Source organism: Henckelia pumila, chromosome 2 (assembly GCF_033568475.1).
Source record: "Henckelia pumila isolate YLH828 chromosome 2, ASM3356847v2, whole genome shotgun sequence".
Classification (NCBI taxonomy): domain Eukaryota; kingdom Viridiplantae; phylum Streptophyta; class Magnoliopsida; order Lamiales; family Gesneriaceae; genus Henckelia; species Henckelia pumila.
In genome coordinates, this window is record NC_133121.1 from 62,658,486 (window position 1) to 62,674,386 (window position 15,901).

General features: G+C 38.5%; 1 protein-coding gene across 1 annotated transcript; it reads right to left on the minus strand.

Moving 5' to 3' along the window:
* Positions 1 to 25: 25 nt before the first annotated feature.
* LOC140883839 (UPF0664 stress-induced protein C29B12.11c) lies at positions 26 to 2,284 on the minus strand. Its single transcript, XM_073290434.1, has 6 exons — positions 2,195 to 2,284; positions 1,963 to 2,109; positions 1,558 to 1,669; positions 817 to 888; positions 534 to 742; positions 26 to 396 (listed from the first exon to the last, which is right to left on the minus strand). The coding sequence occupies exons 2-6, from the start codon at positions 2,070 to 2,072 to the stop codon at positions 288 to 290; spliced, it is 612 nt and encodes a 203-aa protein (XP_073146535.1). The 5' UTR covers positions 2,073 to 2,109; positions 2,195 to 2,284; the 3' UTR covers positions 26 to 287.
* Between the last annotated feature and the right edge of the window lie 13,617 nt (positions 2,285 to 15,901).

Consider the following 15,901-nt stretch of genomic DNA (forward strand, 5'->3'; position numbering starts at 1 on the left):
AAAAAAAGAACAAGCGACTCAGCTATTTGTAAAAAATTATAATGGACAAATTATGAATTCATCCACAGGCTGTACTCGGTAGTATTTACATCGTCAATGAAATATTAACTCTTACTTTGCATGTAATAACAATAATAGGGGTCTTAATAAATATCCATCGGAATGTATCTTCGGATCCTATGCAGCAAATTACCACTGCAACATAAAACCACCGGAAATTTGTCATACAAGCAGCTAACAGCATTACATGGTATATATGAAATTTTGTCAAATATGCCAGCAGATTATCATATCAAGTTTTCGGTAATATGCGGCTGGTAAGTGCGGCGCCTCAGATGATTCTCTGAATTAGGCTGCTGCAAGAAAATTCTTGTAGGGTCATTAGGATCAACATATCTGCAAACAAAGACAAGAAAATAAAGTATCAGATCAAATACATCCATTCACGTCTCATGGAGAAAAAAAAAATAAAGAAAAGCTTTTAACAAATCATGTGTGGCAGAGCAAGGTCGTTGATAAACATGTATACATACGCATGTCTCATCATCTCCTCAACAGGAGTTTGAGCTGCTTGGAGCGGATCCAACCGAACTTGTGCGGCACTGGCATGCTGATTGTATCGTCTAACAGAAGCGATTAAATTGAAAAAAAGAGGTATAAAAGTCCCACAACCACCTTCCTTGAACAGAATTTTGAAAGAATGGGTCGAATAAAGAGCCCTGTGCTCGTTTTCAGGTACAACCTAAAAATGTTGGGTTATTTTCAGATCGTGCAAGTGAAAGAGCAGATATAAGTAATACACGTTCATCTACATACAGGATCCACAGCACCAGAAATATTGTTGCAATGGAATATTGGCTGGTTAAACTTTTCACCATGAACATAAAGCTGCATTAAGCAATTCCAATAGAAACAACAGTTAGTTGACAGCCATAGATGTCAAATACAAGACCATCGAGAGTGGAAAGAAAATTTACGAGAGGGAAGGTCAAACAAAAGACGTATAATACCACCATCTTGTCACACTGGTATTATAATTAAATTGTTCGGATCAGTGGGCAATTAGTAGCACCAAGCCACAGCCAGAAATTTGACATGAAATTAATAACTTTAAACTTTGTAGGACATACAGAAACAAACCATAGTTTTTGGAACATCCAGCATTAAAATATAGGTGCTCATGGTAAAATTTTAAAGTCACCATCAGCAGCTAAACGCTATCCATACTCTACCAAATGCCTTCAGAGTTCAGGAAAATCCCTTTTACTTTTCAGTTAGATACTAAATAGCATGTTCATGGGTAAACTCAGCAGATTCTGCGGCATTCTTAGCGAATATAAGATTCAGTTAGGACCAAAAAGAAACACTGTAAAGAGATGCTACTCCAATGGAAAGAGCAAATATGTTCATTCACTCATCAATGGCTCAAGGGTTAACACGATGTTGGTCGCCTGGACGATCAATATGTTTTTCCATTTAAAACCACCATTTTCAGTAAAAACAATAATTTCGGCACACTGAGAACAAAGAATCCAAACCTAGACAAGCAACACGTACCAGGGGTATATCAAAGGCAAAAAAATTCCCAATTGGTTTGTTTGCCACAAAGACCATGCGGATGTTTGACAAGTAAACAGTTCCTTTCGTTTTAACATTTCCACCTTGAGCGCTGCAAATCAACACGGCTACCATGATCACTTCAGGAACATAAACACCATTATTCTAGCTACAAAACCCAAATCGGTGAAACCGTGCAAAATTATAGTGCAAGAATAATTTCGCATTTTCTAGTGACGAAGCAGATCATAAACAAGAAGAATAATAACATCTAACTACGCCATTTACAATCAATCCACCAGAATGAAAACAATTTCATTTCAAGTTTCTGATATTCTTCCATAAAAATAGGGCGTGGGCATCATATGAAAAACCAAAAAAAAGGGGGGAAATTGAAAAGATTACCCTGGGATCTTGTCAATCTCGAATTCGACACCATCTCTGGCCAACACGAACATTTCGTGGACAAACGGAACCGGAAGAGCATTCGGACAAAGTTGAGGGTTCAAAGCCATCTCTGTCTCTATAATTCGAATTCTCCAACACAAAGATCTACAATTCCACAATCAATCAAATCGCAGATAAAATCGTTGAGAGAAAAAAAATTCAAGAATCGATCAATAGCAGAGAAACTTGCCTCCCTTTCTTCCAATGGAAACGCCGTAAAGCCGAAGTTTCTGTAAGCTTCTCAATCTCAATGTCTGTTGGACGTGTATTGTAAAACCAGTCAACGCAATCGAATCATAAGATTATTATTGTTAATATTTTTATTTATTTATAAATTTATGAGTTATCTCTTATTTGTACGAAGCAGATCATGACACATAGGACCCTGTATTCCAAAAAATAAAAAGATACAATTTTTTTTTTAACAAATAAAAGCTATTAGTTTTTAAAATAAAAATGGTACGATAGAAAAATAAAACATAAAAAAGTATATTATAAGTATAATATATTAAAATCGTTTAATTAGTTTGATAAGATTGAGATGTTTTAGATAAAATATAAAATTAGGACTCCAAATAGTTTTTTTTTAGTGTACGACTCCAAATAGTTAATATAGAGTGTTTTGCTCTTCTATTATATGTAGTACAAAATTATATTAAAAATAAATTAATTTGAATGTAATATTTTCAATATTGTGTAACATATTTGGTGGGACAATAATATTCACTGATCCAAAGGTTGTGGAGCACTTAGAGTAATCTTTGTCAAATTTAACATAGTATATCTGAGACGTCCTGTATTTTTTGATATTTTTAAGAATTAAGATGTGAAAAAGTGGGAAAATTTTTTCAAATACAGCAATGCAGGACATGAATCACGTTTGAAAATTCAATAAATCATGCTTGAAATTAACATCTATGTAAATAACACTTAAAAATCTCATGACTCAAACGTGCATAAAAGATTCGAAACAAAAGATGCAACTCTACAATCAACGATCAGTTTTTATATGGCACACCAAAACTTCTAGTAACATACAAAACCTGAATCAACAATTAAGATCTTACGCAAGCAGACGAAACACGAGTTCCAATAAAATAAATTAGTGCGAAAAATAATTTTTAAAACATTCATGAAACCAAGAGCCAAATTCTCATAACGTAATAAAAGACATATGTGGGGACCTCGGGTGCTAATCTCATCTTAATGGCAATAAATGATTAATCAACAATTAATCATATAATAAAAAAAAAATATTCAAACCAAATATTTTTTTTTTCAGAACCCCACGCGCGCCTGCGCCCCACTTCAGGCGCGCCCGCGCATAGGTTTCGTACAGAATCTGGTAAAATGATAAACATAACAGTTGTAGATCTTTGTCTTAGCTTTCCAATGCCGCCAACCACACCCTAATCGGAGTTTTCAGTAAAATGTTATGCTCATTCTACCAAGAAGAGTCGGTGCAGAAATTTACAAAAATTATCAAAGGCTACAACAAAGATCAAAGTTGCTAGGGCTATTTCAAATCTGAAAAATTGCATACATAATCTCAATATGTCCGAAGCATAAACACATGAATATCTAGACATAACAATAATCGCATACATGTTTCTAAGGTGCAATACAATAAACTCAATTCTAAGTTTTCTAAGCTCAAACTAAATCAACACCTTCTAACATGCATTTGACTGCAATCTATTCTTAGTCCGAAGTCACCACATGCTAATCTTTCTCAATCTTGAGCTATCCAAGCCACATCTGACTCGCTCATGTACCAAACCTGATGCAATGCACACATACAAACAAAGCAACAGCCGGATAACTCCGGTGAGAATAAATCTCAGTATGAACAACATGCATATACATCAGTTAAACATATGATATCTATATGCCAAATGAATAATAAATCTTCAATCATGTAATAGGAGGTAAAACATGATAGTATGTTCATCTTTAATACCAAGTATATAAACTCATTCAAATCTTGAATGTCATAACATAACATGCTAGCATTTATAAACGCATATTCTAATCTCTAGAAATCTCTAGGTTAATGCATAAATGCAATGCATGTGCCAAGGAATAGGCTATCGAATCTGATATCAATAAATCGTAATTCTGGGATCCCGGGGAAATAAAATCTTTAACTAACCACCGACTCTCCAAATCGAGGTGGCGTCAAATCTCTCAATCCCCTGACGTTGGTTCAACTATAGTGAGTTATCTAGCTCTGGAAATAAATCTATATTTCGTGCCATGAGTCATCTGACTCTGGAAGTAAATCTACATTCCGTGCCACTCAACTACAGTTCTCCAAACGTCATCTGCACTCTAGGCCTTTCAACCCTCTGTACTTTTCAGGCTGGAGTTCAAGATGAATGCAACATAATCTGAATGCATCAAATCATACATAAGCTAAAACAACATCTTGAACACATCAATCATATAATTATATGATCATATAATCACTCAAAGATACCGACAAATCTGTAAGCATCACATGGAATATGTAAGACATGTTCAATACAAAACATAATATAAATCAAAGAAGACAAATAAACATTGACATAAATATTCTGAAAATTCAAAAAGATATCTATCTTAAATAATCTATCCCATTTATGTAAACGTAAACAATAACATATATTAAACATGTATGTATGTGATTTTAGGCAACTCGATAATCAGAAACAACCTCGAGTTATTCTGCCCATCTTATTAATGTCTATTCATACCTTTCGATCTCGATTCAAACTTCTGAACTCGTGCAAATCGTGATCAACCACAAGTTATCAAACTTCTGCTCTTCTTTCCATCTTGCTATTCCAACTCTTGTTGCTTCATTTCTGTTTGCATTCCTAATCTTATTTTCAACTTCAACTTCATCGATTCAACTTCTAAATCTCGAGTCTGAATTGCTTCTTTAAGAATCTGAAATATGGCATAACAATTTATGCAAATCAACTAATGAACTCACATTAATATATGCTTCAACACATCTCAACTTCAAGGCCAAAACTAAGTACAAACTTATCTCATTCTTAGCTTATTCAAATTCTAATTCCCGAGTTGGACGACTCGACTTTGATACCTCATTTCTCAACTGAAACTGAAGTGTTTAACATGTTTAGCAATCTTATCAAATCTGATATTCATTGCTAAGTCCGATCGATAGCTGAAATCGGATTAAAAATCAAATCGGCAGCGTAGCGATTTGAAATCGATAATCCCGCAACGCCACAACATTTATACAATGCTAATCCAATCTCATATTCAAGTTAGTTTCCTGGCTTATACACGTCCAGCTCAACTCTCAAAATCAGAATTATCAAAAATCTTTCAAAAATCCAAAACATGTCCAAACGACGATCTTTTCTCGATCCGTCTTAAATATGCTATCGTCGTATATGCTAGAACACATTTATACAATCAAATCTTAATTCCAAAAACATCATAAAATTCAAACATGATAGAACTTCATAAAACTTACGTCAAAACGTAGCACTCGAAGCCGTGATCGCAAATATACGATCAATCGTAAATTCTACCGGGCGGATTGAATTTAATTGGGACTTGAAATATGAAATTTGCTTCAGACCAATTCTTCCAACCTTGCTCTCGATTTTCTGATTCCATTCTGAATGGTATACACGTGCAATGCACTATATCACATATGTGTCATCCACTTGCCAATGAAATTTCACTTTGGCCCCTACACTTTTGCATAATTGCAAATCAATCCCCGGACAAGCGATTTAATTCAATTTCAATCCTAAATAATTTAAGAATATTAGAATTTAATTCTAAACTCTAAATATTTTCAAATTAAATATTTTTGGATTAAAATTAAATCATTTCGAACCTTATCGCATTTTAGTCCTTGAACTATTCAATATTTGCAAATTGGTCCTTGCTAGAATTTCATCCTCAAATTAAATTCTTGATATTTATCATCTTGGAATTCACATCTTAAATTCCATAAATATCAATTCAAATATTTTTAATCTTTTAATTTAAGAATTTCGGATATTAAAATCTTAAAATCCAAAAAATTCTCAAATTAAATATTTCTGACCCGAAATTAAAATCTCTAATTTCCATACATTCTTAAATTCATCTTTTCTCTCTTATTAAAAATTTAAATCTTAAATCCCGTAATTAAGAAATTAATATTTTCGGGCCTTACAATTCCTCCCCTCTAAGGAATGATTTCGTCCTCGAAATCGCATTCGATCTTACTGCTGATTCTCGTAAGTTGTATAGCTGACTGAAGTAATACTGACTTCAATTCTATGAGCTTTCGATATCTATTCTGATATCTTCTCGTCTATAATATCTTACTCTTCTTTCTGATTGCTTCTGCAATCATATCAATTCTCATAAACATAAATCACTAAGTCAACTTATATCTAAGTTGCTTTTTCTCGTGATCTAACTCTACATCAGTTAGTCTGTCTTGCTTACAATCTTATCGACTTCGGTTGTATCTGAATTGAATGCATATACATATTCTAACTGATATTCTTTAGCCAATGCATATAGATAACAATTCATCTATCGGACAATTCGAAATTGAGTATTAATCAATTAGCTAGATCAAATACTCACAGGGATCAATTCTTACATCTCTTTCTAAACCTATTGATGCTTGAGAAAGAACTTCTTTTCTGATCATTCTGTTCAGGCTTCAAAATCTATATCTGTTGCTCATTTGCTAGCTCTGTTCATGCTGCTCTATTCTTATTATGTTCGAAACAATCTTCACATTCTCTATCGTTTCTTGACTCATATCTGGTCTGATAGCTGATATTTCTATAAGATTGTTTCAATATAAAGAAAATTCTGTGTTTCTGATCAATCAATCATCAAAATATTGTCTTTATATCTATCAAATAGCTGTCACATGAATCATAGTAATCACGTGGCAAATAATCAAGCAACTAGTACCGAATCTAGTACTATAGTTCTGAGCATATCCTCGGAAATCTGGATAATCACATCTGATAGTCCACTAATCAGAGGATGGTATAATGAAATCTCATACAACCAAACACTCAGAACATCTGACAATCAATGCCACAATCTAGAAAACAAATCTAAAGTTTCTATCTTGACAATAGATTTCCATAATTCCTGTAATCTGATCATCTTGCTAAATGCATGACAAGTATCTTTTATGTTTGTATCACATCTAATACAACATATTCATAAATCTATCAAAATCTACTACACTCTAAACCGCAAAATCATGACGATTCGAGTAGATTCAAACTAAAGTCGTTCACAAAGTTGATCTATTTTCAACTCTTATGTAACTAATCTGTTACATAAACCACTTGCGTTCTTCTTTTCTGCTTCTTTTACTGGAATTTTAGTATTGGTACTGTCAATTCTGTCGTATCTGTTTTCAGTTCTTCTTCCAATACTAATTTCCAAGTACTGACTACGTGTAAGTCATACATGTTTAGACAACTAAATGGATATTAAATCTGTTGTCATATGCATCTTTCAGAATCTGATATTCCATATCTAGAATATCTGGCATAATCAAACGATTATTCACCGCAAAAATTCATCTGTTCTGTTCTGCTCTGCTGTCTTATCTCTTATCTTAATCTAGCGTTCTCAATCAATATTCTATTGCTTGATCTTAGATCAATGTTACTTTTATCGTTCCAAACCAATCGAGTTTAGCTTGGATCGCAACAATTCTGATCGTTTAAGTATCTGTCAAGCATAAATATTCAACAAGTACAGATCCGTACCCAAAAAATTAATCAATTATCTAAAACCCATAAATCTTGCTTCTAGTCTGAATCTGAATTTCTATCAGTTACGAGCCAAATACATCAAGATGTTGGAGAACGCGGCGATCAGATCAATCAGAATTGATACCCGGTGCAGCGGAAGTTTAAAAATTTTATATAGAACGATTCCATAATGGGTATCAAAACTTTACGATTAAATTGTGTGTGTAAAAATTAAATAACAATTATAAATTTTTACCTCCAATCTCGAATCGAGATAATGGACACCAACAGATTGCTCTGCTCTTGTTGTATATCCCTGGAACTGATGGACGAACTGTTCTTCAATCAGGTCCACGAACGGATAATTAATCCCTCTGATAGATTGCACTAGAAAATCCATCAGAAGTTTCTATGAAGAGAATTAACGAATTTGATCCGTTAAACCAGACTGTAATTCAAAATTCACAGACTGGATTTTACCGAGCAGAGGGGAAAAGGGGGCGGCCACTTCAGAGAAAAATAATTAGGGTTTTCGAAAGTTTGTGACCTGTTGTGTGTAATTTCTGTACTGCAATAACTTATTTATAATGTAGGCCGCTAACAGCTTAGGGCCCATTAGTCATAAGTTCAAGCCCGACAAGCAAAGCCCGCATGTTCATAAATTAATATAAAATTCATCATGACTCCGATTGATAAACCGATTTCACCAATGTGCACAGAAACCATTTCTGCACCTTTTAAAGTCAAGATAAATTTTTCTGAATCCGAATTCAGTGATTTCCAAAAATGCCCATCCCTATGTCATTTTAGGAAATCTTACTCCTCTACTCTTAAATAAGAAGTCCAACTTCTTTGTTCATTAAATTTAACTCTTTAAATTTAACTATCTCAACGGGGATTAAAAATCCATTACTCTGTGTGACCCTCAATGGTTCAGGGATACAGCTAGCCGTGGGCTCACAACTCCTTGTGACTCGGAACAACAATTTTCGACTTGCCCATCGAATCATGGTAAGAGCACCTAGCAACATCGCCCCATGATTCCCTAGGTATCACTGATAGTGCCTGCAAGAACCAATAGATTTTGGTTAGCGTACAGTACGGTCCCTTCATCAATATATCCCGATCGAATCAACAACCATTGGTAAATCGAGAGTCGTTCGAGATTCGATAACTATGCAATACATCTTGAAGATCAAATAGTGACATCGCATGTGTTACTAAGAAACCATTTCTTAAAACGCATCATGTACTCTGGCCAGAGATTCGTCACACTAATATCTCCTCAGATCGCATAGGATATCCACACTCGCAAGTATGTGGTGAATCCTTGACAACAAAGCATCGACTCCTATATGTGTTGTAACTGTACCCAATCCCGACACCTTATGACCCCAATAGAGTCGGTAAACGAGTCAAAGCACAGTACTAGCATATAGAGTCTCAATGATGTTTCAAGTAGTAAGGACTAATGGTGTACAACCAAAACCGCGGACTTTATCCACTCGATAAGTGATAACCACTTGGAAAGTCCGGATAGGGTAGTTCGATCATTCATCGTATGAATATCCATTTGCATGCTTCGAACATCTCTATGTTCCTTACCAATGAAACGTGGTACTCTGCATCGCAAATGCTAGTCTCAAACTCGAGCGATCCTTATCCTTATTATCGGACGGCTCAATCGACTAGGAACAATTTAGAATACACAGTGACTATAAGATGTGTTTCATGATAGACATCTCCATGTTCTACCACATCTTACATACACTATAGTATATTCAAGGTCTTTATCAAAACAACAATAGTATATCACAATATAACAATATGAAGAAAGATAAAGTCATTGCCATTAATAAAAGTGTAAATTATATTAAACAAAAGATTGTTTATACAAAGAGTCATCAAAGCCCTTAGCCACAAGTTGGCTCACCGGGCACCTACTCTTTCAATCTCCCACTTGCCCTAAAGCCAACTAGTCATACTACGTAGACCCATTGCTTCGCGATGTTTGTCAAATAATGGTCCTGGCAAGGGCTTAGTAAGTGGATCAGCGATATTGTCTGCAGAGGCCACTCTTTCGACAGTGATGTCTCCTCTTTCAACAATCTCCCGGATGATGTGGTATTTCCTCAGTACGTGTTTGGATCTTTGATGAGACCTTGGTTCCTTTGCCTGAGCAACGGCACCCGTGTTGTCACAGTACACCGGGACTGGACCAACAACTTCAGGAATGACGCCCAACTCTTGGACAAAATTCCTCATCCAAACGGCCTCTTTAGCAGCAGCTGATGCTGCAATGTATTCTGCCTCAGTGGTGGAATCCGATGTGGTGTCCTGCTTGGAACTCTTCCAAGAGACAGCACCGCCATTGAGCATGAACACAAATCCAGAGGTTGACTTCGAGTCATCCACGTCACTTTGGAAGCTAGAGTCGGTATAGCCTTCCAATTTTAGTTCTCTTCCTCCATATACCATGAACATATTCTTTGTCCTTCGTAAGTACTTAAGAATGTCCTTCATGGCTTTCTAATGCATTTGACCGGGATTAGCTTGATATCTGCTCGTGACACTCAGAGAAAATGCTACATCCGGTCTGGTAGATATCATCCTATACATGATACTACCTATGGCTGACGCATATGGTACGTGTGTCATTTTCTCTATCTCTTCATCAGTCTTGGGACACATAGACCTGGATAGAGAAACTCCATGACACATAGGTAGATGTCCTCTCTTGGACCCATCCATTGAAAACCGTTTCAATATGGTGTCGATGTAGGTTGATTGAGTGAGTCCTATCATTCTCTTAGATCTATCTCTATAGATCTGTATCCCTAGAATATAGGATGCCTCACCCAAATCCTTCATCGAGAATCTACCTGATAACCATATCTTTGTTGACTGCAACATCCCTACGTCATTCCCAATGAGTAGGATGTCATCAACATAAAGTACTAAGAATGTCACAGCATCCTTAACTACTTTCTTGTACACGCATGGTTCCTCCGGGTTCTTGATGAAACCAAAATCCTTTATTGTTTCATCAAATTTCTGGTTCCAACTTCTTGATGCTTGTTTTAGACCATAAATTGATCTCTGAAGCTTGCATACCTTATGCTCGCTTTCCATGGATGTGAACCACTCAGGCTGCTTTATATAGATTTCTTCCTTAATGTATCCATTAAGAAAAGCAGTCTTCACATCCATTTGCAATATCTCATAGTCATACCAAGCAGCTATGGCAATAAGGATTCTTATGGACTTGAACATTGCAACTGGTGAAAAGGTTTCATCATAGTCAACTCCTTGTCTTTGAGTATAACCTTTCGCCACCAATCGCGCCTTGTAGGTCAATACCTTACCATCAGGCCCAAGCTTTATCTTGTAGATCCATTTACACCCTATTGGAACAATTCCATCGGGAGGATCTACTAAAGACCAAACTTGGTTTGTATGCATCGAATCTATTTCCGACTGCATAGCTTCAAGCCATAAATTTGAATCCGCATCAGAAATTGCATCCTTGAAGTTTCTTGGATCACATCCAACATCGGGTTCATCTTGATCCCCTTCAAGAAGAAGACCATATCGAATAGGAGGTCTAGAAGTCCTCTCGGATCTTCTAGGTACAGGCGTGTCTATCAATGGTTCCTGAGGTGTAGGATCGTTATTTTGTATTTCGGGTTCTTCTCGAATTTCTTCGAGTTCCATCATCTCGCCTTTCTTATCCAATAAGAACTCCTTCTCCAAGAAGGTGGCATTCCTTGAAACAAACACCTTTGTTTCAGCAGGATAATAGAAATAATATCCGATTGAATTCTTCGGATACCCTACAAAATAACATAAGGTGGATCGACTATCCAACTTATCTCCCACTGTCTGCTTCACGTAAGCAGGACATCCCCAAATCCTCAAGTACGAATACTTAGGAGCTTTGCCATTCCATAACTCGTATGGTGTTTTGTCCACTGCTTTAGTGTGGACGTTGTTCAACAACAATACCGCCGTTTCAAGCGCATAGCCCCAAAACGAAGGTGGAAGCTCAGTGAAGCTCATCATGGATCGAACCATGTCCAACAAAGTTCGATTACGACGCTCCGATACACCATTCAGCTGTGGTGTCATAGGAGGAGTCCACTGAGAGAGAATCCCATTCTCTTTCAGATAGTCCAAAAACTCGGTACTCAAGTATTCTCCACCTCGATCCGATCGAAGTGCTTTAATACTTTTACCTAGCTTGTTTTCTACTTCAGCCTTGAATTCTTTGAACTTTTCAAATGCTTCAGACTTATATTTCATTAAATATAAATACCCATACTGTAGTGACCCTTACCCGGATCACCTACTAAACAGAACTTATGCATGCAATTAACTTAATAAAACAGATATCAGAATAAAACTGCGGAAACCATAAACATTATACAATCCCAAGTAAAGGAATCTGTAATTATCCAATAATATACAACCAAATCGAATAGCTGTATAAACCCAAACAACAGTAATAAAACCTAGACGAAGCTCCAGCTGGCCAACCACTGACTAGCCCCTCCTGGATCCACCCTCCTCGTCCAATCGCAAACCTGCCCCATGGAATAGGGTGTCCAGAAAATACAGAGTACGAGACGTGAGCATACAACGCTCAGTACGAGAGTATGAGTATACATGCATGCAAAGTGAACTCCCTATAGACTCGAGGTCAAGGATCAGATAACAGAGATAGACCGGGCCCTGGTATGTAGCACGCTGTGCCGTCGCTTCAGGAGGTGGCTCCCATACCGAGATAACCGTGGATACGCCGGACCCAAATCGATGGAAGTCCAATCCACTAACAGGATAGGGTACAACCCTACTAACAGACATCTCGAAAGAGATACAGCAAGATGCAAATGAATGCAGCATAATATCATGGCATATAAATCATGCAGTCACATAATACATGCATACTCAGTCAGGATATCTCGAACAGTACTTTCGTACCTCAATACAGTGAAAGCTCTACCAACTCTAGGTCCACGCCTATAGTCTGCTCTACACTGCCAAATGATACTACTATCATCAAAGTGCTCTAAAAGCCTTAACTAAGCTATTGCATACTCCTAAATATTTATAGGGAGCAAAAGCTATACCTTCGTCCGTCGTTAGCCCTTTGATGTCGATGCCTCCAGAACTTGGGCACAACTCCGCTACGACTACCGAACGCCTCTCCGACCTCCGGACCAAGCCTAAGAAGACTAGAACAGCTCCAAAAGGACTAAAAAGGAAAGGAGAACTCGGAATTGGCAAATGAAAGTGAAGTCTCGGCCTTCTATTTATAGACAACGATCGGAACTTCCGATCCTTGATCGGAACGTCCGAACCTCGATCGGAACGTCCGATCCTGTCATCGGAGCTTCCGAAGATCCTGATCTGCCACGTGTCAAAATATCACTTGTTGATTTCGGATAGGGGTGATCGGAGCTTCCGGTCCTGATCGGAGCTTCCGATCCAACCACATGTCATGCCTGACGTAATAACATCGGTGCCTCCGATCGCTCATCGGAGCTTCCGATCCTGTTCGGAGCTTCCGATCGTGCTTTCGGAGCTTCCGATCCGTCCGATACCTAATTCAATTAATTAGCATTAATCCTTTAATTACTCAATTAGGGCACGGGCTACTACATTCTCCCCCACTTAAGATATTTTCGTCCTCGAAAACAGATCTTAAGTACCGAATGCAAATACAGAAATCAGAAACATTCTTTATTCAAATCAAACGTTTACAGAGTTTGCAACTGAATACAACTTAAAGAATGAAATCAAAATAACTCAGGATGGTCTTTACGCATCCTGTCCTCAAGCTCCCAAGTAGCTTCCTCAGTGCCTCGGCGCTGCCACTGAACTAAAACCAAAGGAATGACTTTGTTCCGTAAAACCTTATCCTTATAATCAAGGATGCGAAGAGGTTTCTCAACATAAGTCAAATCCTTGTCTACCTGAACCTCAGATCGCTGCAGAATATGAGATTCATCCGCCACATACCGTCGCAACAGAGATACGTGGAACACGTTGTGAATGCTGGATAGATGCGGTGGCAATGCTAGTCGATAAGCCAAATCGCCAATACTCTCCAAGATCTCAAACGGACCGATAAATCTGGGAGACAACTTGCCCTTAAGGCCAAATCTGAGAATCTTGCGGAAAGGTGACACACTCAGAAACACTTTCTCCCCGACCTCGAACTGCAAAGGCCTACGCTTGATATTAGCATAGCTGGCCTGACGATCCTGTGCAGTCTTAATCCGTTTCTTGATCTGATCAACAATGTCTATCGCCTGCTGGATAAACTCTGGTCCTTCAGCCTGTCTCTCCCCCACTTCTTCCCAGAAGAGTGGAGTACGACAACGTCGCCCATACAACGCCTCAAAAGGTGCCATCCCAATACTAGTGTGATAGCTGTTGTTGTAAGCGAACTCGATCAACGGCAAATGATCCTGCCAGGCTGAACCAAAATCCATGACGCACGCTCTAAGCATATCTTCTAACGTACGGATAGTGCGCTCTGACTGACCATCAGTCTCCGGATGATAGGCTGTACTCAAACTGAGAGTAGTACCCATCGCACGCTGAACACTCCCCCAGAATCTAGAAGTAAACCTGGGGTCCCGATCGCTGACAATGCTCACAGGCACTCAATGAAGTCGGACGATCTCCTGAATGTACATCCGTGCCATGCGATCCACAGAGTACTCTCGGCTATAGGCAATGAAATGCGCTGACTTGGTGAGTCGGTCCACCACAACCCAGATAGCATCACAGTTCCTCGGGGATACCGGCAAATGGGTCACAAAGTCCATAGTGATAAACTCCCATTTCCATTCAGGAATAGGCAGACTGTGAAGCAATCCTCCAGGTCGTCGGTTCTCTGCCTTGACCTGTTGACACACCAAACATCTCGAAACAAACTGATAAACACTCCGTTTCATTCCCTTCCACCAGAAACGAGTACGTAGATCCTTGTACATCTTGTTGCTCCCAGGATGAATACTCAACTTAGTGCGATGTGCCTGAGATAAAATCTCCTCTCGCAACTCTTCATCCTGTGGAATCACAAGCCTACCAGACAAACACAGAAAGCCATCTGACTGATAATGAAATCCAGACGAGCTACCCTCATTAGCTAGACGAGCTAAACGCTGGGTCTTCGAATCAGACATCTGAGCATCTCGGATCCGCGAGTACAAAGCTGGCTCAGATAATATCGCAAACATCTGGATACTCTGCATACCTTTCTTATGCTTGAAGGTAAAACCTGAAGTACAACAGTCACTGATCGCACTAGACATCGAACAAGTCTGAAGTGCGGATAGTCGCACCTTGCGACTCAAAGCATCAGCGGTGAGATTAGCAGCTCCCGGATGGTACTTAATCTCGCAATCATAGTCCTTAAGCAAGTCCATCCAACGTCTCTGTCTCATGTTCAATTCTGCCTGAGTGAACAAATACTTGAGACTCTTATGGTCGGTGAAGATCTCAAATTTCTCGCCATAAAGATAATGATGCCAGATCTTCAAAGCGAACACAATGGCTGCCAATTCCAAATCATGGACTGGGTAGTTGTCCTCGTGAAGCTTCAGCTGTCTAGAAGCGTATGCGATCACATGCCCATTCTGAGTCAGGACACAACCTAACCCCTGAAGAGAAGCATCCGTGTAAACTAAATACCCTCCAGATCCTGACGGTAATGCTAACACAGGCGCAGAAGTCAACCGCCGTCGAAGCTCACGGAAATTCTCCTCACACTCGGAGGACCACTCAAAATCCACACCCTTGCGGGTAAGCTGCGTCAACGGTCGAGCTAACTGAGAGAAGTTCAGAATGAAGCGACGATAATACCCTGCTAGACCCAGAAAACTACGGATCTCAGCAACTGTCATCGGACGCGACCAATTAAGTACCGCTTCAATCTTGCTTGGATCAACAGAAATCCCCTCCCTGGATATGATATGGCCAAGAAAGACCACTCTATCCATCCAGAACTCACACTTGCTCAGCTTGGCGTACAATTTCTCATCTCGAAGAGTCTGCAGTACTAACCGCAAGTGAGAAACATGCTCTTCCGTATTACGCGAATAAACCAGGATGTCGTCAATAAAGACCACGACAAA